Below are 25635 nucleotides of genomic sequence, written 5' to 3' on the forward strand. Positions count from 1 at the left end.
TAGATGCTTTCGATACGTCGACACTGTTAATGTCTTCCCAAAGGTCCAACGGCAGGCACGTGGTTTTCTTTCATGATAGTTTTCAGCAATAATAGCCTCGACAACATATGGAAAATGCTTATAAATCCAACACTACACATATTTTTTAAAACAAAAATAATTAAATCAATATAATAGTCAACATCAAAGAACAAAAAAAAAATCAATTATAATTACCTATAATAGTGTGATATATCCGACAAGTTGTCTGTCGTTGCTCTTAGACACATCATTCAAATTGTCGTACATATGCACTATGGTAGTAGTTCCCCATGCGTAGCTTCCACTCTAAGTGAGGTCTCGAAAGGCGTCCAAAAACACAACATGCATGTGTGTTGCACTCTTATTAGCAAAAAGAGTGCAACCTAGCAAATGCAACAGATAAGCTCGAGCTGCTACAGTCTAGTGTGCGGCATCACATTTGCTACGATAAATGTCTCGTAGCTATGATAGTCGTACATATGCCCCATGACACTGTATTGTCTTAGCTTTGGCTTCAACTGTACTCACTTCAAGTAATTCCACTAACAGCAACACCGCTTCGTCAACATGAAGAGTCTCAAAGCTATGGAAGGCACCAGTGATGGGCAAATGAAGCAAAGAGGCCACATCATCGAGGGTGATGGTTACCTATTCTATAGGAAGATGGAAACTACTAGTTTTCTTATGCCACCTCTCCGCAAAAGCCGATATAAGTCCCTGATCGCTAGTGTCCAATGAACATGCAATCAGAGGACTTAATCCTATGGCAGCAACTAACCCTTCAATCTCTGCAGCAGGCCTCCCAAATTTTTGAACCTTCCTTCCATGGGAGGATAACTCCAGGACGTTCCTAAAAAATTAAATAATTTTAACAATAATAACAAATACTTATTGAAATCTAATCTATTTAAAAATATAAATGTCTCTCCATTTCAAACAATGACTGCAACATGATCAGCATAGCCAGTCAAAGATATGTCATGCAGCCTGCCTGGAAAACCCTGGGCATCAATAGCTGCTTCTTGAGGCTATTGGAAGACCTCGTCAATTGCGTCATCCACGTGATGAACATCCTCAGCAATAGGGGTAGTTTCCGTTTGCCTACGTGCGAATGTTATGGGCCTTCGCCGCTGGAGAGCTTCATCTGAATCACGATTATCTTCTCTCTCCAGAGCTCTTCCTATAACTCTGTCTAAAGCAGCACGACCCAAACCTTTGGTTCTAACCATAATCCACAAATTTGAACATAGATAAAAATTTATGTCAAAATTGAAACAATATTTCAATCAATTACTATTCAATAATTCGTAAATAAAAAAATATTATATATATATATATATATATATATATATTCAAAATCTATTTTTAATTAATTTTATGTAATCAAAATAACTTCTTTATTAAAAAGAAACTTAAAAAAAACACTATAATTAATTAATTACATAAAATAAAAAAATTGTCTCATTGCCTATTTTTTATAATAAAAAAAACTAATTTATAATAATTATAAATATATTTATAATTAAAAATAAAAAATAAATATTTCAAAACCAAAATGAAAGTAATCTATTCTTTTATTAAATTATATTAACTATTTAAAAAAACATTCTAAATAATATATTTATAATTAAAAAACAATAACTATTTAAAAACATAATTCAAAACAATCTATTTTAATTAAAAAACAATAACTATTTGAAAACATAATTCAAAATAATCTATTTTAATTTTAAAAATAAATATTTCAAAACAAAATTCAAAATAATATATTTATAATTAATAAACAACAACTATTTCAAAAAAAATCATAATAATATGTTATAATTAAAATAAAAAATAGCTATTTAAAAACATAATTCAAAATAATCTATTTTTATTTGAAAAATAAAAAATAACTATTTAAAATAAAATAAAATAAATATATTTACAATTAAAAAAATAATAACTATATAAAAACATAATTCAAAATAATCTATTTTTATTTTTAAAAAAATAAACAATAACTATTTAAAAACAAAAATAAAAATTAATATTTATAAATAAAACACATTAACTATTAAAAAACATAAATAAAATTAATTTATTAATAATTTTAAAAAATAAAACATACGAATTACATAATTCGTATAATCTGTATGAGTTATACAGATTGGTTAATCCATATAACTCATACGGATTAGTCAATCCGTATGCATTATACGGATTAATCAATCCTTATAACTCATAAGATTAACAAATTTGTATGTGTTATACGAATTCCAAACACATACCAGCAACCATTAAAATCATCAAAAATGCTTACCTCGACGACGGAAACAACATGACGGTGGTGGAGACGACCTCAACAACGACAATGGAAGTTGAGGACGGCGGCGACACGACACAAAATGCAAAACGAAGGAAGAATGAAACTGCAGTGGCGTATGACCATGAGATAGGAGGGAGGATTTTTAAAATCTAAATAAAAGATATTTTTATCACTTTACTTAAATTGCTGGGTACACGTTAATAATGCAAGATGTACTTTGCAACACCCTCCCAGGTCTCCAAGCAAATTCACTTTGTGACACAGTAATAAATAATTATTAGTTTCATTACACTTTTTATCATATTTTTTTTTTACGAATTTTACCCTCCATAAATTAATTTGCAAATTTTACCTTTTTTTATTGAGCTGGCATATGCTAAAATAATTACACTTTTTATTCAAACTTTTTACTTTTTGGTGAATTTTACCATTTTTTTATTTTTTGTGAATTTTATTCCTGACTTGTTACTTTTCGGTGAATTTTACCTTCAATTTTTATGCTCATGTCAGCATGCCGCAGTAGGTCAGTTACAGGAGGTAAGTTTTACAAGTTTTAAAAAAGTTGAATGTAAAATGTCTCAAATTAATTTGTTAGGATAAAATTTACTAAAATCTTAAAAATTAGGATAAAACATGAGTTAACCCTAATCATTAACGAATTTTATTTTCTAAAGTAAACCTCTTCACTTTAGAGGAAATAATTTAAAGTTTTAAACATTACTCATTACATGTGGGCAATTCAAACAAAGACCGTGTGTAGTTTTCCTTTCTTAAACAAAACAGTATATATAGGTTGAAAATGTTTAGTGATCCATAAAAACAATAAATACTATGCAGAAATGACCTCAAAAAAGACTTTGCAGAAATTGGTAATCCATAAATCAATCAATACGTTGATTTAAAAAAAAAAATCAAGTGACAGATAATAATGGCCTTTCGTGACGTGTAGTTAGTTGAAGAGGTTCCTAAAACTTTTAGTATCATTAATTTTTAGGTACTCATTTTTCTTTTTCTTTTGGGCCACTTGATTGGCATGGGCAACAGCTGACCTAGGTGATAACGCGTACCATCCATCCCTCGATGGACCTTACTCAACTCCCATCAAAGAACCATGATTTTGTTTCGATCCACTTGCATTCGGCGGAATGTTCATAATTGATAATAATAAAAAAACAACAAGGGTTTTGGAAATTCAACTATTTAACAATTAAATTTTTATAAAAATATTTATAAATGTAAAATATAATTTTATTTTTATCTGTTTATTTATATTTAAAAAAATGATAATACTGAAATTAAAGAATTTAATTAATATTTTTCTCTGAAAAAATATTTCTTATTTTCTAATCTGATTCCTACTTATTTTTTTCTCATTTAAAATAAGTTTTTACAGTATTTGAAAAATAGGTTGAGAGAAGGATAAATTGAAAAAAATTATATTTTTTTCATTTTAATATAAAAAATCATAGCATTAAGTAATTAGAAATATTTTATATGCATCACTTTCAAAAATAATTATTATAAAAGTTAAAAATTATACCCTAAATACACTAATAAATAAAAATAAGTTTCTTATTAAAAATTTAAGTAAATAAGATCATTTTTGGATAAAATAATTTATAAGTAATTATAGAACAAGAAAATAAAAAGATAAAATGAGTTGAATTTCTTTCATTTTTTTTATGGTCAAATGTTAATTTGTCATGATATTAGTTTTGTTGGCAAAGGAAATCGAACATACAATCTTTTCCTTCTTTCATTCTTTCTAAATCATCCAACTCATCTTATATTTTCATTTTCTTTTACTTCTTGAACGGTCTAACTGCATGCATGAGAGAGTCCTTACATTTGGGGCTGTTCAACATTCTCATACTATAAATATGTGAAATGATATACGTGGAATGCATATCAACATTACTAATTGACAAAATCCTTAGTTTGAACAAATGATAATCTCCCAGCTCTCGAAGTTGTTTATCTTTTTTTTCATATGCATTACACTCATATGTTTCTCTTCAAGTTCTAATTTCCCAGTGCAATACTCCATATTAGGCCCTAATTTGGACAAGCTTCCTTCACAGGATGAAACCATCCAACTATTCCAACTATGGAGAAAAGAGCATGGACTAGTGTATAAAGACCTAAAAGAGATGGCAAAGAGATTTGAGATTTTCTTGTCCAATTTGAATTATATCATTGAGTTTAATGCTAAAAGAAGCTCCCCTTCTGGCTACCTTCTTGGTCTAAACAATTTTGCTGATTGGAGCCCTAGTGAGTTCCAAGAAATCTACTTACATAGCCTTGATATGCCTACAGATAGTGCTCCTAAGCTGAATGGCCCTCTTTTATCATGTATTGCTCCTGCATCGTTAGATTGGAGGAATAAAGTAGCTGTTACTGCAATTAAGAATCAAGGGAGTTGTGGTAAGTTTTTGTTATCACTTTCATAATGCCTCCAATGTTTGTTAAGTTTTTTTTTATAAAGCATCATTTGACCAACATGTAGTTTATTTAAATTTTTTAGGGGAAGCAATAGTTGCAAATTTAAAACTGACAATTCTAATAAAATTAAATTGTTGACTTTTGATTTAGATTATATTCCTACTACTAATTATTGTATCAAGGACTTGTTTTGTTTTAATTTTCTTTTATCAGATTGGTTGAAAAAAGGGCTTTAATGATGTAAATGATATTAGATATGTATGTTGTTTATTACTTCGTGATTAATCTATTGTAAGACATGAAAATATAGTGGTTGAATAATATACATATATATATATAATTTTTTTTTTCATTTCATAAGGTTCATCATGTTGAGATGATGAAAAATTCATTTTGGAGTTGACTATAAAATTTAGAAGCTTTTGAAATTTACAATTGATTTAGAAGACGACAGATTTTTTGTTTGTTGATGTCACAAAACCAAAAAATTCTAATGTTTCCTTTTTAGAAAGGAAAATTTTAATATTATGGTTGCTTCTATAACAAATCATCTAAACTAATTCAAAAAAAAAATCACTCAAATTAAGCTACATTACCAACATGATTCCTTAATCAAAACTTCAGTTCGTGACTTATAGATGGAAAAGATATGATTTGAAAAAATATTTCACTAAGTGACTAATCAAGTTTCCCAAAAAATTAATTATTAACAAAGTCACTAGGTATATACTTTGTACTACCAATATCATAGTATCAAACAAAAATTAAGCTAGATTTATTGGTCCAAGCTATTTAGTGGCAAAGCAGTAAGGAATGTAATATGACTTTAGCTATTTAGTGGCACTAGGATCAGATTTTAAAAGTTAATTTTTTTTAAATAAAAAACTTTTAGATTGGTTATTTTTAATTGATTTAAAAAGTTAATTTTTTTAGATTAGTTAGGAAAAAAAAGATCTCTAAAATGGTAGTTTTTTTAGAATGGTCACCTAAATAGTCGTTCTAAAAAATTACTTTTTTGAAATGGTTTTGAAAACCGTTCTAAAAAAATCATTTTTTTTTATAATGTGACTTTTTAAAATGACCGTACAACCGTTTTAAAAAGTTAGTTTTAACCGTTCAAAAATAAATTTGTACTAGTGAAGTAAAAAGAAAATGAATTTCTTTAGAATGCAATCTGGGAGGGGTTTCTACTTTAATTTAGTGGTAGGTCGTATCTCCTCTTCGAATATTATTAATTTATGATTTAGTCCCCAAATATTATTCTTTTCAAATTTAGTCTCTTAAATTTTTAGTTATCATGATCAAACTTAAAATTGTCCACTTAAATAATGACTAATTTAAAATAGGCTTATTTAAGACAAAAGCAAATTTGAAAGTTATAGAATATGAAAATTTAGTGACAAATTGACGAAATTGTAACAAATGAAGACATGTATTAATGAATAGGGAATAGTTTAAATCTTTCTTGTTATTTTGGATGAAATCTTATATTTTTTAATTAAAGGCCAAAAATAGTTTAATCAATTCTGTTTGTGAATAATTTAAATTTAAATACGGAATAATGATATTAGAGTTTAATAAAGAAAAGTAAATGAAATTAAGGATTTTTTGGTTGTAACAATTAAAAAATTTAAAGAAACAAATCCAATCAAAAAATTATTTGAAGACAAAAATCACATTAATTATGAAAAATGACTAAAAATATATGTAACTTTTTTTTTACCGGAAAAAATATATGTAACTTCATCTCCACTAGATTGTTACTTTCAAAATAAAAATTATCAAAGTCACCCATAAAACTCTCATAATTTATTAGGAAGTTGTTGGGCATTCTCAGCTGCTGGAGCCATAGAAGGAATACATGCTATAACTACAGGGGAGCTTATCAGCCTTTCTGAACAAGAGCTTGTGAACTGTGACCGTGTAAGCAAAGGTTGTAATGGAGGATGGGTGAATAAAGCATTTGATTGGGTTATAAGCAATGGAGGGATTACTTTGGAAGCAGAATATCCTTATACCGGAAAAGATGGTGGAAACTGCAATTCTGACAAGGTTTTGCTTCTATCAACTCCTTGTTCCTTTCCATAAATAAATAAACAGTTAAACTATTCACTTACTCCTTATAGTTGTTCTCATTTAAAATTTCCATACGATATAAGTTTTAGTTTTTGCACATGTATAAAAGTTAAGTTTTGGTCCTTGTGGCTACTAGGTAAGACCATTTTCTAGTGGTATAAAATTGCTATAAAAAAATTAATTGTAAAAAATAAAACCTTTGAAAAAATGCATAGGTCAAATTTTACTTTTTTTCATCTAGGGACTAAAATTTAAAATAGCTAGAAACAACTATAACAACCAAATAAATGATTTAACCAAAATAAAATCTTATTCCTTTTAATTTTTCAGATTTCACAACTTTTTTACTAAAGCAGGTTCCAATCAAAGCAACCATTGATGGCTATGAACAAGTAGAACAATCAGACAACGGACTCTTGTGTTCCATAGTCAAGCAGCCTATTAGTATTTGTTTGAATGCAACCGATTTTCAACTATATGAATCTGTAAGTCTTTTAGATTGCTCATCTTCATTTTATTAATTTGTTACAACTATAAAACTATGAGCATCACAATTTTTGTTTTTTTTTTCTTTCTTTTAATTGGTTGGATTGGCAGGGAATATTTGATGGTCAACAATGTTCATCGTCATCAAAATATACAAATCACTGCGTGTTAATTGTGGGTTATGATTCCTCAAATGGTGAAGATTATTGGATCGTGAAGAATTCGTGGGGGACAAAATGGGGAATAAATGGTTATATATGGATTAAAAGGAACACCGGTTTGCCATATGGGGTATGTGGAATGAATGCTTGGGCTTATAACCCAACCATAAGAAAATAAGTATCATGCTCATGGAACCCTAACGGCGATTACGTGGAATTGAAGACATTTTCAAGTAAAGTTGCCTTGAAGCAATTAAAGAAAAATTGTTTCATATGTCCGTTAAATAGTAGTTATGTGTATCAATCAAGCATTAATTCTGTTAATAATGTATTGAACACGCAAGCTCTCCATGATATACAAAAGCCCCAAGGCATTAATAAATGAATAAAAAATAATTCTTGCAATCGTTAATGGGTTTTATTTTTATGATGATGAACATCAAATATAAAAATCACTATGTCCAATTCTACCGAAGTAAGGTATTTGTCATTATTTAATTCAAAACTTTAAAGGTCATTTATTTGAATTTAAATTTGATTTAGATATAACATATAAGATTAAATTGGGTCGACTTGACTTGTTGACGTGCTATGTTTTATATGTATAATTAAATTATAGAATTGCAATATAAATGTTAAGTAATTTAAATGAATCAGAATTCTCGATAATTATGGTTACATGTTAGTGTAAAATATTTGTAGTTGTTGTGATGATTAAGTACTAAGTCAGGATTCCCATTTAGGCGATTGACCCAATAAGAAGATTTTGTTCCTTGGTTGAATTCCTAGTCCGCTCCAAAAAAATTTCCAACAATGGATGCTACTAAGGTTTATGCTACTCTTGAAGAATTTGTAGTAAATGAATTAAAACGGCTAAAAGGCAATGGAGATGAAAATAAATGAAGGTAAAGAAATTCATAGAAGAATAATTGTATCTCTAGATTGTTGATTGTATATTTTACAATTTGATAGACCTTATATATAGTTGTTCTTCCAATGGTTACATTGGTCGCAGCAGTGACTAAAAATTCCTAAAATCTAGGAGATCATGACTAAAATTCTACTAATTGCTTCCTTGGCATCTAAGTTGATCTCCATGTCTACCAATAGAGCCCATATTGTGGTATTAATATTTTCCTCATTAATTTTACCAAATTACCCCAAATTAGTCACGTTAGTCATCTTGGTTGGCTCGTCTACCTTAGCTATGCCCAATCAGCTACCCTGGTTTCAATTGCTAGCTTTTTAGGCATCAACATAACTACCGCCTTTTCCTAAGTCATTTGAATTTTAAAATGTTATCTTCTCGAATGATGATAAGAAAATTTTCAGATTCCTACATGCATTCAAATCTAGCAACTATATTTCAACTTTTGAAATTTGATCTCTAAGTTATCTCCTAACTCTCTTATCCTCTACAACTGATTTTATCATTTTCCTTTTACCAGTAGACAATAACTTTCTTTTGAAAATGCTTGCAAAAAAATTTAAATCACAATTCAACCCTTCTTGTGATATTTGTCTTTACAATAAAATTAGAATAAAGGTATATTTTAGGTATATATTTTTAAAATAAATAATATGAATATAGATATTGTGTTTTGTATCATATTATTAATTAAATTGAAAAGCTTTATTGTTAATTAAAAATTAATCATCAAGACACTAAGTTAGGTTATTATTTTCTTTAGCCAAAAAATTGGGCAAAACAACAAAAGGATAAGGCATCCCAACAATGTTGGTACCCTTTAAGACCAACTGGTAACTACACAAGACCAATATATCATTAATACAGAGAAAAATAACTACATAAGCATGAGGGGCATGCAACAAACCCATGTAAAATGAAGCTTGGAAGAAGGTCCCACTAAGAGTAACCTTGTACAAGAGTAGAATGGGAGGCTAATCTATCTGCATAAGTATTTCCCTCCCTGAATATGTGATTAGCCATAAAACTAATTTGCTTAGTAAAATAAACACAATTACACCATTTATTGTTAAGTCTCTAAGCAACTAAGTTGTCATTATTGAATGCACCAACCACCAATTGAGAATAAATTTCAAGCCAAAGTTTCTTCCACAATTTTTTGTTCACAATCTTTATGGCCTTCATAGCACCACAAAGCTCCGCATATAACAAATTATGGATACCCAAATGAAGAGCAAAACAACCCATAGAAACAACAATGCCTTGTAACTATTAAAATTAAGGGTTCCTTTTGGCAGCCCCAACCACATTACATTTCACCCAACCTACTAAAGGTGAATGCTATATAACTTCCTTTATGACATGAGTTTTTCTTAGGTGGTCAAAAATCCTGATAGACTTCAAAATCTGAAATTCTGATCAAGACATTACTACAAAAAAAAAACATTTAACAACAATTATACGACCTTTCTACATCGGTCTTGAATTGAAGTATAACATGATGTTAAAAGTAGGGCACTTTCTACATTAGTTATAAAACCGATGTAGAAAGTCATTTAAAAAAATAAGAGTAAACTATGTTTTTAGTCCTCGAACTTTTTGACATTAATGGTTTTGATCCTTAAACTTTCCAGCGATTGGTCAATTTTTTCCCGTCTAATTTTTTTATCCTTTCCGTCTATTTAGGCCATTAAGTGATAATGTGACATTGATTATATTACTATTTTATTACTATTTATTTTCTGACAGCTAAGAGTTTATTTGTTGTTTCTAAACTTGATTTTGGAAGATTAAGAGTTTATTTTTTTTGGTTAAGTAATTTCTGGAGGTTTTAGCCCAAAAAAATGAGTTATAGTAAAATAATAATAAAATTAATGTCACATCATCACTTAACAACCAAAATAAATGAAAATGGCAAAAACATTGGATGGAAAATTTTTTTAGGGTTGCTAACCAGTCATCGCAAAGTTTAAGGATCAAAACCATAAATGTTGACAAATTCAAGGACTAAAAGCATAATTCATCCAAAAAAATAAATAAATCAGTACATGACTTAATAATCATTAAAGCATGCATTTTAGTACTGAAATATCAACACATTCAACTAAACTTATTTCTAGTTTCACTTCAATTACAAAAAAGTAATTCAAACATATATAGAATTGTGCTTACAACCACATTATACACAAGGTTTTATTTGAAAGTACTATCTGCATCACAAGTTATATTATCATTTTTCCATGGATCAACACAACAACAAAGATAATAGGAAAAAACAACTTTTACATATAGCACTTGCACACCTAAATTGCACCACCAAGGTTCATCTAGTGCATCCATGATGCAATAGTTGACCTCACTTTTTTCCTTGTTGGCATCCCCCTTTCCGTGTTGCAAATTGATTGCTTAGGCTTTGCCTTCACTTCTCTAATGTATGATGCATGGTGTTGTTCAATTGAGGGAGTAAACATCGAGGAGATTTACACCAATGAGCCTTGAGCACACCACATAAGTGAACTTGACACCCCACTTTAACCCAAAATCTTATGACTCAGGTTTATGGGTCTTTCCTTCACTTATATAATGTTCAACTTTCCCATTTCTACCCAATATGGAAGAAAATCACACTTGAGGGGGGGGGGGGGGATTTTTGGAGTACAAGTGTGAGGTGAAGTCTCACATTGGGTAGAAATGGGAAAGTTGAGCACTATAAAAGTGAAGGAAAGATCTGAAAACCTGAGTCAAGGTTTTGGGTTAAGGTGTGGTGTCAAAGTCGATGGTTCAACTTGGTTACTGGTTCGGATAAGTAAAACAGAGTTGGCAATGGATCCATGTACATGGGGATTCCTTGTATCTAAAGTATTCCTGATGGATGAGTCCATGCATGGAGGCCAGACAATGGGTTTAACGAGTGTTGTAGCAGTATAAGGTACTAAATCATGTTGGCGAAAATAGCTAGGTGGGTCGAGGAGGCCACAGTTAAACTTAAGGGCCACCACTGGATTCTCATGGATTGAAAATGACTTTTGTTGGAGGGGGAAACTACTATGTTGAAGAGACTCATACTTGAAGGAAAGATTGTTGGAGAAATATTCTAGTGTCAAGTTCATTTATATGGTTGCTCATGACCCATTGGTAAAAATATCCCTCGTATTTACCCCCTTTGATGCATAACAATTGGTATCATAGCCAATAGTTCCACTTCGTTACCGGCTCGAACAAGTAAAATGGAGTTGGTGGTGGGTCCATGGACATGGGGATCCCTTGTGTCGAAAGTATTTTTGGCGAGTAAGTCCATGCATAGAGGCTAGACAACGAGTCTCGTAGGAGTTGTGGCGTTGCAAGGTAATAGACCATTTTGGAAGCAATGGCTAGCTAGGAGGGTCGGGGTAGTCATAGTTAAGCTCTAAGGGCCACCATTGGATAGTCGTCGATTGAAAATCAAGCCATTGGAAAGGGAGATTGCCATGTGGAAGAGGCTCACACTTGAGGAAGACATTGTTGGAGAACAAGGGTGAGTGAAGTCCCACATTGGGTAGAAATGAAAAATTTGAGCACCATATAAGTGAAGAAAAGACCCATAAGTTAAGCCTTAAGATTTTATGTTAAAGTATAGTGTCAAGTTTACTTATGTGATTGCTCATGACCCATTGGCAAAACTCTTCCCGATGTTTATGCCCCTCGATTGAACAACACTTGGGTGCAACTTTGGGGGAGTAACAATGCCTTTATAAGACTTACAAATATAGCTTAAGATGTTTTCATGATCTTGAAACAAAAGAAATTTACAGGTTCTTTGTAACCCTGGGAATAGGGTGTGGTTAAGTTGAATATAAAATTACAAAACTAACCTCATAGAGTGGTTCTCCATCCACAACTACCCACCCAACATACTTGTGAGAAGGCTCTAGAGTACTTGTTTCAATTGCATATGGTAGCTCCAACTGCATATAGATAATAAATGTTGCTTGAGACAAAAATTTGAGTCAAACAATGAAGTATGTCATATCTTATTTTTTTCATCAAAAGTCTTCACATTCAACAAGTTTGGCAAAATATTAAAAAAGGATTTTGAAAAATTGTCTTGAAGATAGACAAATGTTCAAAAGCTACAGATTGTTAGTTTTATCTTCATGGTGTTTACCTGATTTAAGTGGGAAATCTATTGGAATCCTTTTCCTTAAGCACACGTGCTCAATATCCTTTAAGTTTACTTTTTTAGTCAACTTATAATTACGACCAAATTTATTTCTTATGTCGTCTGAAGTAGTATGGTTGGGATGTTCCCTATAGCAGTTGCCCCCAAGTCAGTGTTACGTGGATACAAGCAATACTGACTTAAGGTTTTAAGTCAAACGTTCCTCATAATATATGTCCCCAAGTCAATTTTACTTGGATACAAGTAATATTGGCATAAGGTTTTAAGTGAAGTGTTCTCTCCATATGTCATAAGGTTTTAAGTGAAATGTTCTCTCCATATGTCATCTGAAGTAGGATGGTCAAGATGTTTACCATAACAATTTCCCCCAAGTCAGTGTTACTTGGATACTGACTTGAGGTTTTAAGTTAGATGTGTTGTCCATAACAATTTGCCTTCAAGTCAATGTTACTCGGATACAAGTAATACCTACTTAAGGTTTTAAGTCTGATGCACTCCCCATAAATTATTGTCCTTTGACCTCCCCTCCCCCCACTCTCTCTTTTTTACATGTATCATTAACAATGATTAATTTTTGGCATGTTCACACTAATGCTAATAATTATTTCTTGTTTTTTGAACACACGTCCATGATGACAATTAATTTCTAGCAAGTTCACACTAGTGCTAATGATGGCCTTATTTCATTAGCACATTTATCAAGACACAATATCCCATATTGTTTTATCATTTAGCATTTTGTTATTTTCAATTTTGAATTTATTTTAATTGATTCTCTTGCCATTCATTTTTACTTTCATATTTTTCACTGTTGTCATTATTTCAACTTTTTCAATATTTGAGTTTTTGAAGTAATTTATGGCACCTTCACTTCCTATTTCTTGTCGTTCGTTATTCCCACTTCCTAAGGTTTCACCAATATTCTATATCTTCATCATTACTCCTCATTCCCACTAGTATTCTATTTCTTCGTTGTCATCGATGAAATCATGTTTTCTTGTATTCATAAGGTACTTTGTTTTTCCTTTCCTTTTCCCCAATTCTTTTATATTTTAGCTTTTCCTTTTCCGCATTTTGAAATTTTTTTCTATGTAGATGTCTTCTCGAAAATCTACATAGTAGTTGTTGCCTTTTAATAATTTTGATAAGAAGATAGTTGAACAATTTATGGGTTTGTTGAAAAATTTTATGAAGTCAGTTAACAGAGGCATTTGGCAAGTTGTGATTAATGGCTATACAATTCCAACTAAAGTTGTTGATAACAAAAATATAAAGAAACCTTTTGAATATTGGACTTAAAAAGAAATTAGAAAAAGAGAATATGGTTCTAAGGCTAAGATTATTATTCACTCATCTTTAAATTTTGATGAGAGTAAGGAAATGAGGATCTCATCCAAGTCACTCATGAAGGAACTCCGGAAGTGAGGAGAGCAAGGAAGAACTCTCTTATTCAAGAATATGAGACTTTTAGGATGAAACAAGGAGAAAATATTGCAGATGCCCAAAAGAGATTTGCTCACATAGTAAATCATCTCAAAGTCCTAGGGAAGGTATTTTAGGAGAAGGAGTTGAATGTAAAAGTCTTGAAATCCCTGAATAGGACATGGCAACCTAAGGTCACCACCATTTTAAAGTCAAAATATCTCACTTCCATGACGCATGCTAAGCTATTTGGAAAGCTGAGAGAATATGATATGAACATGACTTGGATAGCTAAAGAGGAAGAAAAGGAACAAATTAACACTCAAGACAACCACTTCTTCAATTGATCAAAGTGAAGAGGAAAATGCTAAATGCTCAGATATTGTGAATGTTACACAACTTCTCAGAAAATTCAAGAGGTTCTTGATGAAGAAGAATGAAAAAGGAAGAATATCTCAGTAGAAGAAAAGTTCCAAGAAAATTAAGTCAAACTCTCAAAACTTCACATGTTTTGAATGTGAAAAACTAGGCCATATAAAATCCAAAATTCCTATTTTTTTGAAGAAGCAACAAAGTGGAGAGAAAATGGGAAGAATTCAAAGGAAGAAGAAAAGAGCCTATATACCTTAAGAGGATAAATGTTGCAAGCAATTCAAATGAAAGTGGTGATGAAGGGGAAGCTAACATATTTGCTTCATAGAAAATGTAGAAGTTGACAACAATGTAAGTGCCTTTAATTCTGAATTAGATGAGAATTATGATAAACTTCTTGATTTATTTAATGAATTTATGAGGAAGCAAGAAGTTGGCTTTTGCAAATATTCTCCGTAAAGGAAAGCTCAAACAACATGATCAAAAAGTAGCAAAATTCCAAAAAGGAATTACTTGATTTGAAAAATGAAAAAGAAGCCCTTGAGAAGGCTAAGGATGATTCTCTTTGCAATGCTATTACTATTCGCTCCCTTAACCAATGTGAAATTGTAAGGTTCTTTTTTTTCTAAAAGTGAACATTTTTTGAAAACCTTATCAAAGTTCAGAATGGGTAGAGACAATTTGGATGCACTCCTTGTACAACAAAAATGCATGTTAGATAGAGCTGGACTTGGTTACACCTTTGACAAAAATCAAAATTTGTATAAGAATTTCTTTAACTTTCTAAGAATTTAGCTCTCCATTCATAACATGTCATTATTGTATGCAAAAAGAGCATTCCTCTAACAATTTCATGATTAAAAAGTTTGGTGTTCCTTATGGGAACTACAAGTGGATTCCCGAATGAATTAAGGACACTTTTAACCCCAAAGGACCCAAGGAAGCTTGTGTACCAAAATTTTGCACCTAAAATCTGTTTTGCAGGTGCGCTTGAAGGCCAAGGAGTCTTTATGGAAAACTAGATAAGTCTAATCTTAGTTAGATGTTCATATTGTAGTGTCCTAAAATTTTGCTAGAAAATTGATGTTTAATGTATTTATTTTGTTATTCGATTATTTGATTGATTTGGATGAGTTGAAGTATTGTGTGATTTATCTATGTGTGATTGCTTGATGTGGATGTTAGGTTATGTGGAGTTTGATTGACCTACGTTGAAATTGTGAGATTTCAAGTTTTACCTAAACTTGTTCTAGTAAAACCGTGATCTTGGACTCATTAACCGTTGGATCGCCTTCAAATATAGATTGTAGGTTCATAACCCATGTCACATATTGACCGTTGGGATATTCAAAATAACACTTTTGGACATCTCACTTAGCGAGACAAGCGTGCTAAGCACAATTCCAGCCAGTAGAGAAATTGTGCTCAGTGTGAAATGTCACGCTTAGCGCCAAAAGTGTAATTTCTCTTAGCGATGTACATATTATAAATACGTTCTTCGGCATGAAAAATACGATCACCAGTGGCCACCACAAGCTGCCACTGCTTGCCACCAGACCACCGCACAGAGAGGAAAATTTTAATTGAAGCGGAATTCTCAAAATCCACCTCAAGGATTCAGTAGAGAAACATTTTAATTGAAGCGGAATCCTTAAAATCCACCTCAAGGATTCAGTAGAGAAACAAGTTATCAATAATTTCATTCGTAGTTTCTCAAGTAACCTTGACTTCTATGCCTTTCTCCTAGTTAGTTTGAGTTTCTCTTAGTATCTCTTGTATTTTGGATACCGTAATAGGATGTTTTTACACTTCCTTTAAAATTGAAGCGTTGTAAAAGTTACCTTTTAATAGAATTGATGTCATATTAGTGACCTTCACTAAACCCCGATCACATTGGTGTGATCAAAATTTCCAAATAATGTTTCTTTGAAGTAGACTACAAAATACCTTTTATCCCCTTTTATTTTGATAAGAATGTTGGTATTAACCTTATTTTTGAAATCTATACTAAATTGCCTTTGATTTGGTATATAAAACTCTACGTTTGGACCAACGAACGTGAATGTGAGAGGCCTCTGAGTGACTCAGATAGGTGAGGGGAGTTTATTATAATTTATGGCTTTGATACCATAATTGGGGTCAAGGAACCCAATTATGGGAATGTATGTCGGTCCCTATCCATGTTGGTTTTCAATAAAGACAATATTTTCGACTAATGAAATGTGATACATCTATTATTAATAAATAACATTATCATTTTATTAGACTTATGTTGTCTGAAGACTTGGGGAGTGTAAATCTTAAGCATGAAATTTATATGTATGTATGTGTGGCATGTGATTACTAATAATGTTGTTATTGATGATAATAATTGATATGAGACAATGTTGGTGTTTATGAGTATTGATATGAGATGATGTTATTATTGATGATAATAATTGATATGAGAAGATGTTGGTGTTTATGATAATATTAATATGAGATGATGATGTTATTGATGATAATATTGATGCGAGATGATGTTGTTATTATTGATAATATCATTGAGATGAAATAATGTTGATGTTGAGAATGACATTGTGATGAGATGATGTTGATGTTGATAATGACATTGAAATGAGATGTTGTTTATGTTGATAATGTCATTGTAATGATATGTGTTGTGTATGTACATGGAGGGTGCAGTGACCAAGTTGGATATCCTTGGTGGGGAAATAGAGTGGTTTACGAGTTTTAAGCATCTCTAGAGTGAAGGGGTGACTTAGAATCTTTAATTATCTATGATCAGTGCATTGAGGGTGCCCATTTGTCATATTTCATATAGCATGGAAATAGTATAAACTTTGTCAGTAAGTACTTGTAGTTTTCCATGAGGGAAAATATTTGTACTTGGGGGCACGCCATTTGGTTTGGAACTCCCTTATGACTCAGGCTAATCACCAGGGGGGAGTTGTCTATGCACGATAGGGTGACGTCAACATATGCTGCCTAGTTCTCGAGTGTGAAACACATTATTGAGTGTGAATGTCGCATGGACACGCTCAGACTAGTTCTTGACAAATCGTACCATATTGCTTTTAAGAGTTTATGTTAGGTGCATGCATCATACTGAGCATGATTGATTGAATTTGTGAAAAAGTTGATGAATAGTTGTTAAATGTATATCGAATTGATGAATAATTGTATATGATCATAGCACTAGTTATTGTTTCTCTTACTAATTATGGTCATTTGATAATTGTTGGTTTTCTTTATAATAAACTCACCCTTACAATTTTGTACCGTATGGTTGATACATGTGATGATCACTAACCTTTGCTTGTGGGAGCAGATGGGCAACACTAGATTATGTGAAGGGAGATTCTTTTTTGTTGGATTTTCCAAACCGACGTTGGGATTATTTTGCGGAGAGATTTATGTTTTGTTAATCAACTCTCCATAGTTGGTTTCATAGTTCTTTTTGATTTGGGGATGTAAATCACAAATTTAAATATATTTACGAACAAAAGGTGGAGAAATTGAATAATTGCTCATTGTATTTTGTGTGCTTATACACATATGGTTATACACTAAAAAGAAATTAATGCTACTAACCATTACATGATTGATTGCTAAATGCTTGATTGGTCTCTTTCTTTTTGGTTTTGCAATGCCAAATGGTGGAGAAATTGAATGATTGCTCATTGTATGTTGTGTGCTTATAAACATATGGTATACACTAAAAAGAGATTAATGTTACTAACCATTTATGTAAGCACGTGTTTAAAACAAGCAAAGGAACAATTTTGACCACAAAAGATTTAAGTTTGGTTTGACATGATCAAAACCAAAAAATGGGTGATTGTTGAAGGTTGAAGTCTTTATCTCTTTTATTTTACTTTTGATTTTGATATTTTTGCATGCTAAAACACATTTAATAGGTGTGACATTGCATCGATTGTTTAGCTAGGCATAGGTGTTCAGTTTATGCCAATCTTGCTTAGCTTTTTCACCTTTGTTCTTGGACTAGTTATCTTTGAAAAATTAACAGTTGATTGAACAATTTATGAACTTGGTAATTGATTACAACATATGTGTAATCAATTACACAAGTCAAGATTGATTCAGAGAGCTTTACTTCTTATTCTAAGTGAGATTTGTCGAATTAATGGATTACAGTCTTTTAGTAATTGATTACATAATTTTTCATATTAGAAGTAGTCTCTATGAACTCTCTGTAATTAGATTTAGTAATCAATTATGAGATTTTAGTAATCTATTATAATGCTTCTAACTTTCTTAGATGACTTTGTAAGATCAAGTTAATAGATTACAACGCAATGGTAATCCATTATAGTTATCTTAGATGGAAAACCATGTATTTTTTTAGCGATTTAACCTATTACAAAATGGTCATAATCGATTATATCATTCATATAACAAATTCTTCATAAGAAACTCTCTTTATAATGAGTCTTTATGCTTCCAAAACATTTTCCAATTTTGTGACTCATTGAGAGAAAACTATCATGAGGGTTTTCTAAGAGTAATGATGATGATCAACAAGATTGAAGTCCTTGATGTTGAAGATTGAAGACAACCCCTAAGGCTTGTGTGAATCAAGAGCTTAATGTTTTACTGCGCAAGGATTTGACTCTCTTTCCTTTTTATTGATTCTAAGATAGAGTTTCTCAGATTCTGAGGTAAGGTTTCTCGGATTCTTGTTGTAGGATTCAACAAGGCTTTGTGATTTCAACTTGAAGGGTTCAAGTTAGAAGGGATTTTTTGAATTTCTTTATGTGCATAGGGTTTGTAATACATTGGAAGTCAGAGTCCAAATATCCAACTAGGGTTGTTGGGTATAATTGCATGTAGGTCCTCATGAGGGTTGAACCACTATAAACCTTATTTTTTATTCTCTCTTTCTATATCTCTAGTTTTACAACCAATCTTGTTATTGGAATTGAAATAAGTCTTCAATCAAAACTCTTATTTTAAAGGTTTTCTGTTAATTGGTTTTTCTTGTTCATAAACTTTGTTCAAGAAGTTATTTTGAGAAAACCTTGATTCATGAAAAAGGTTTGCCTATGTTTTAATGGATTAAAAAATAACTGGTAAAATTTTGAAGAATCTATTCAGATTCCCTCTTTCTAGATTCCTAGCTTGATCAAACTAACGGATGAAAAAAACTATGGTTTTGTTGAAGAGGATAAGCGAAGAATGAAAAAACATCAACAAAATTGAAACGCAAGAGAAAAAAAAAGGAATGGAAAATCATGAACAAAATGGAAACATTGGACAAAAAAATGCACTTGTCATCTCATTCATGGTTTCGTACAAAATTCCTTTTCATAATATTAAGCATTTCTATATTTTTTTTATATCTTGTATCAAGCATGGGAATGCTACATTCTCATACTCACTTTCTGAGAAATATTTGTGCAAGACTTGAAACAAACACACTCTAAAGTTTTGTTATCGCGTCTCTAATAAGGTTTTGACTGTATTTGAACATTTCAAGTAGTTTATTTGTTAATAAACATATTGCCATTGGCAAAATTAGTTGATAGGTCATTTTTGTTTAATCTTCTAACTTTTTTTTGTTTTATTTGAGTTCTATAACTTCTAAATATCTATAATTTCACTATTTTAATGATCCATTATGATTAGTAGTGTAATATCAATTGACACAAGTAACATTAAAAATGCCTTATCTAACATCTAATTAACATTAATACAATGTGACGTAGAAATAAAAGAACATGTTTGTTATAAACTTGGATTTATTTAAAGGATAAATGTTTCTCATCCCTTACCAGAAAAGTGCGTTGAACTACGTTAACTCATTTAATTTATAAATTTTAAAGGGTTTGGATTACATAATCATCAAATGGAAATTGTTATTCCCATCCATTCAATTTATATTCCCACCACCACATGTAGAAAAATTTATTCCAAAAATACCCCTTTCACAAAAATATAATTTCATTGTGCAAATTGTAAAGAAGAATCATATTTCTCTTTCATATTTTTTTCACCCTAGTAATCACAACAAAAGTATGATTTCGTTTAATAATGTATAAGAAAATCATATTTTCATTGTGATATTTTAATAATTTATGTTTTGTTTTTGAAAGTTATTTTTTAACAAATATTTATATTTTAATTATTCATAGTTAATGTATATGGATTGATGCAATGTGCATTGTTGATTTTTTGGGAGAATCCATATTGTTTCTTTGTCTACCACATAGTATAACAGCTTTAGTTACTATTATTATTTTTTCTTAATAAATTTTAAAAATTATGGAATTAATTGAAAACTCAAATTATTAAATCGTTTCAAAATCACGAATACATTTTTTTCTTACTTTTCTTTGAAGCCTCGTTACTTGAAACTCTAAAAAACTCATTCTTAATATGTTCATTATTCATTTTAAAAGAAATGCCCGCTAACAAAATATTGTTATTAAAGAAAAAATAATAATTTATCAAACAAAAAATATTAGACAATTCAGTAAAATGAGAGGTCTTAAATTTACATATGTTTCACACATAAACTTAAAACCCAAAATTATGTGTATATTACTATTTAGTTATCACATGATAGAATAACAATCCTTGAGTTAAAGAAGCATCTCATAAATTATTTTCAATTTCACCGACAAATCATTGATGTGATTACAAATAATCTTATCACAAATTAATACAATATATATCAATCCTTTCACGTCAATTCCTCAATATTGGAATCATAAAAAAAAGGAAATCTAAGTGGCAAATCTTTATCTTAAGTAACTTTATGTACGAGATGCAATAAAATAATATGATGCCACTACTTCCAAACTAAATTTCCAAGATTCCAAAATATTTATAATACGATAAAATAAGAATCACATATATATGGATATATCTTAACCCTATTAGGTTAACACATTATTTTCTCTCCCTCTAAAGAGTTACGAAGGTGTCATTGAAGAATAAAAAGGCTTTGATTAAGGAAAAACCATAATATCATTCTTCTTGTTCGTGATGGATTATTGCAAAGATCTTGAAACTATTGTTGAAGAATACTTTCACCAAGAACCAACTACAAATCCAGGTATTTATCCTAATCCATAATAATCAAACGTGTTGTAGATCTTAAGACCTGTGATTTTGGTTTCCACATAAAGCATAATGAATATTGAAATAAGGATTAAATATTAAAGATTTCCAACAAGTGGTAGCATAGGATGTCTTCATTGTTTAGTTATTAGGATTAAAGATTTCTAATTATTAGAATATTTGATACAAAATTATTTGTATTGCTCTTGGGGTATTCACACTAAAGATTTGGAAGCCAGATTTGAACATGGTCCGGGGGTTTGTTTTCATATATGTTTTCAAGAGGAATATTTGGAACAAATTGATCTCCGTGTTTTAAAAGAAAAGCCTTGTAGACTTATAGTATCAGTAACAATGTGGATTTCTTTGTGAATTTCTTTTTCTCTTGATTTGCGTTGTTTTCCATTTACTTTAGCATGAGAATAAAAAAAAGGGTTCAGAAAGCTATTTCACATCCCATAATTCATACAAAGCTTAGATAATAACTTTTTATCATAAAATACATTTTTAAGTACCTATAAACAATTAGAATACTCAGTTTTTCAAGAAATTTAAAATTAATGTAACTTAACCTATAAAACTCATTTAATTAACTAGTTTTAGCTTTTTAACAAATACAAATTAATTTTCTAACTTAGGGTAAAGATCTTCAAACTTTTCCTGAAAGTAAAACTTAATTTAAAACTCATTAAAGAGACTAAAATTCTATCTTAGGCCCCGTTCGAGAAATTTTGGCTGATTGTTTGTGTTGTAAATTGGGAAAAGACTAAATCGTGAATTTTTGTGTGTTTGCTAGTAATTGCTATTTGAATTAAGGTTGGAACTTTGATTTGTAAATTGAAAAAATACTAATTAAAAATTGCATTGTGAATTGTGAATTAGTGCTGAAAATTGGAGATTGAAATGGATTATAATATCATGTGAATGTGTTGTTGTGTTTTGTTAACATGAGAAGATTCAAATGGAAAATAATTTATTATGTGAATGTGCATGATAAAAATTGAGATTATCCATGGTAATTGGTATGAAGTTTGTTATGTTGTTATTTTAAGTCAGCTTTATGTCAGCATGACAAGTGAGAATGAAGTGGTTGGAGATAAGGTGGTTGAAATCTCAACAACCAAAAAAGATATATGGCCACAAAATATTGAATCTCATTTCATAACTTTAATGGTGGAGGAAGTTATTAAGGATAATATGCATACTACAACATGATTGTAGAAGATGAAGTTGAAGAATTAGACGAGAACAATATGATACAAGTTTTGTCATTAGTGATTACAACAAATTACCATTGAATGAAAATTTTCGAGATCGACTGACTCTGATTATGGGATGTACCTAATGTAACACCATACTTATATTGTACTTAATTGTTATTATTATCACATTTTGGAATATATAAACCCTATTTACTTTTTTGTTTTACTTGTATAATTTTTTGCTTAATAATAACTAAATATAAATTGTAGAAACATGTTATATATCTTGATATATTATTATTAGTATTATGTTTGTGCCATTATTCTTTGTAGAATTTTTTTTTGTTTAATTATTTCTTATTTTTAGTTATTTTTGTGTCAATTTTTTTTTCTATTGCATGATTTCATATGACTAAATTTATCATCAATATTATTATTATTGAATAAACCTTTCTATCAAAACTATTATAATCTAAATTACTATCAAAATTACTTCTATAAAATTTGTTACAATGGATATTAGTATAGAAATTACTATCACCATTTCTATCAATACTTAGGCAATTCTCTTATGTTGTAAACTATAATTGCTTGTTCGACTAAAAAGAATATACAATCGAATATGGATTCTATATCTCACACTTAAACATTTATTTGTTAATAAAATCACTAGTGAAAATTGACTTCTTTGAAAATAAAATACTTTTGAATGCCTATTTACAATTTTCACGGTTAACAATTTCATTATAAGGATGTAAAACTTGTATTTTTAAATGACAACAATGATGAAACAACTTATATAGTGCAACTAGAAAATTTTGTTTAAGGTGATCCAAAGTCTATGGTATGGAAACTAAAGAAATTCATTTATGGTCTTAAATAGACTTTCTATCAATGGTATTGCAAATTTCATCAAGTTATTGTCCCTTATGGCTTTCAAACAATTTTGGTTGATGATTGAGTATACCAAAAGTTCAGTGGGAGTAAATTTATCATTTTGGTATTATATGTTGATAGTCACAATATAGTCTTATTGTCACAAAAGAATCACCAATGCAGTTTTGGATAGATTCAACATAAAGATAATAAACCAAAAGATGCACTCATTGCTAAAGGAGACAAGTTAGTCTCAAATAGTGTCCCGTTAGTAATCTTAAACAAATAGAGATAAAAGATTCCTTATGCTTTAACTGTAGGGAATTTTATGTATGCATAAGTTTGTTTTCATCATAACATAGCATTTTAATGAGAGTCTAAGGGAGATATGTAAGTAATCATGGTATACAACACTAGAAAGTAGTAAAATTTGTAATGCGCTATTTGAAGAAAACAAGATACCACATGTTTAATTATTGGAAGTCTGACAGATTAGAGATCATTAGGTATTTTGACTCCAATCTTGTGGGATGCCCAAATAGTATATATTCCACATTAGGATATATCTTTAACCATGGTGGTGGATTTAATATCTTATTGTGAGGCATCAAATCCAAAAAACATGATTGCTAAATTTTCATAGGCCTGCCCATTATTACCAACATTAAGAGATCATTAAGGATATATTATGACAATAATTTAGTAGTGTTATACTCCAACAACAATAGGAGTTCAACTAGGTCAAAGGTCATTGACATAAAGAATTTGATTGTTAATAAAAAAAGTTAGAAAATAAAGATTTTTTTATAGAACATGTATAGGAAAGTACAATATGCTAGGTGATCCACTAACTAACGATTTACACTTAAACATGAGCATGTTGCTTGTATGACATTGTTTCAGTTGTTGCCTTGCTTTGGTTTAGTGGGGAGTCTATATGTTCTATGTTTGGATTTGAGTTTCAAGTATTTAATTTTCTACAAAAATAAAGGTTATGGTTTATAAGTTTATTATGAATCTTATTTATTTACGTACAATATTTAAATTGTACTTAAGGATTTTAGATTGATCCCGCTAAAGACTTATGTTGAACCAGTTAGAAATAGGCATGATCGAGACTGCATTGCATGTAATTTTCATGTTGTTCATGCATATTGATTTATGTTGAGTGTATTGATGTGATGGTTATTGAGGTCTAGTCACATTTATCGTATTGACAAAAGCCACAATGGTTCCATTATTGATACGCCACATGGACTAGATTGTTAATGTGAAAGTCTAACGATAAAAGTGTACGAATGTACACCTAAGAAATAATTGTGATATAATGGTTACAATATGTAGATCAAGTGAGAGATTCTTGGAAAAAAATTTATGTATTATTTTTTTATATGAAAGAAAAATCAGTATAAAATTATGTATTGATTTCTTATATGAAAGAAGAATTTATAAGAAAAATAAATAAAAATAACTTTATTTCATAAATTTTAATTTATCAATAAGTTAAAATTGGTTTCTTAAATAATCTAAAATCATTGTTCTTATCTTATATTTTTGCTAAAATATTGTAAACCACAAATTTATGAATTTTCTTTTTTAGAAAATGGAAGAAATACTTTTCGTAGCATGTGGGGTTGTTCCCGAATAGGATTGATTACAACCAAAACCGAAACCGAAAAGAAGTTAAAGAATAAGACTTTATTGGATGACAGCTTTGAGTGTGTGCATGCATGTGTAATGTCAATGTGCAACGTCGATAAGGATAAAAGAAATTCAAATTATCAGACAAAACTTCACCGTCAAATATGCACGTTAAAGAGTCAACAATGTCAACACCAAATTTTTGTTGGGTCCCATTTTAAATAATCACCGACATCTGCGTGCCAGTTGTAGCTGCACCCTTAGCTTCCACAAACCAATATTCTCAACCAATGGTCTTCATACCACAGATTCATTAATTCTAAATAAGCACAACGGCTACTAATGTCATTGAATAATACTGGATTTAGTTTTTTTTTTAAAGTAAAATCTCATGTTGAATAAATTGAAAAACGTGATTGAAAAAAAAAATCATCAAAAAAAGAAAAGCACAACGC

The 25635-nt window shown here is 30.2% G+C and overlaps 1 protein-coding gene across 1 annotated transcript; it reads left to right on the forward strand.

Moving 5' to 3' along the window:
• The first annotated feature begins 2832 nt into the window (after positions 1–2832).
• On the forward strand, positions 2833–7899 carry LOC100802490 (ervatamin-B). Its single transcript, XM_014768698.3, has 5 exons — positions 2833–2866; positions 4364–4753; positions 6588–6823; positions 7204–7332; positions 7445–7899. The coding sequence occupies exons 1-5, from the start codon at positions 2833–2835 to the stop codon at positions 7670–7672; spliced, it is 1017 nt and encodes a 338-aa protein (XP_014624184.2). The 3' UTR covers positions 7673–7899.
• The last annotated feature ends 17736 nt before the right edge of the window (positions 7900–25635 follow it).

This window comes from Glycine max, chromosome 16 (genome assembly GCF_000004515.6).
Source record: "Glycine max cultivar Williams 82 chromosome 16, Glycine_max_v4.0, whole genome shotgun sequence".
Taxonomy (NCBI): domain Eukaryota; kingdom Viridiplantae; phylum Streptophyta; class Magnoliopsida; order Fabales; family Fabaceae; genus Glycine; species Glycine max.

Excerpts from the sequence above, each read along its gene's own strand:
- LOC100802490 (XM_014768698.3), top strand. The coding sequence starts at position 2,833 with ATGTCAGCATGCCGCAGTAGGTCAGTTACAGGAG. Across the intron at positions 2,867-4,363 it reads CAGTAGGTCAGTTACAGGAG|TGCAATACTCCATATTAGGC; the intron begins GTAAGTTTTACA and ends CTAATTTCCCAG. Across the intron at positions 7,333-7,444 it reads ATTTTCAACTATATGAATCT|GGAATATTTGATGGTCAACA; the intron begins GTAAGTCTTTTA and ends TTGGATTGGCAG.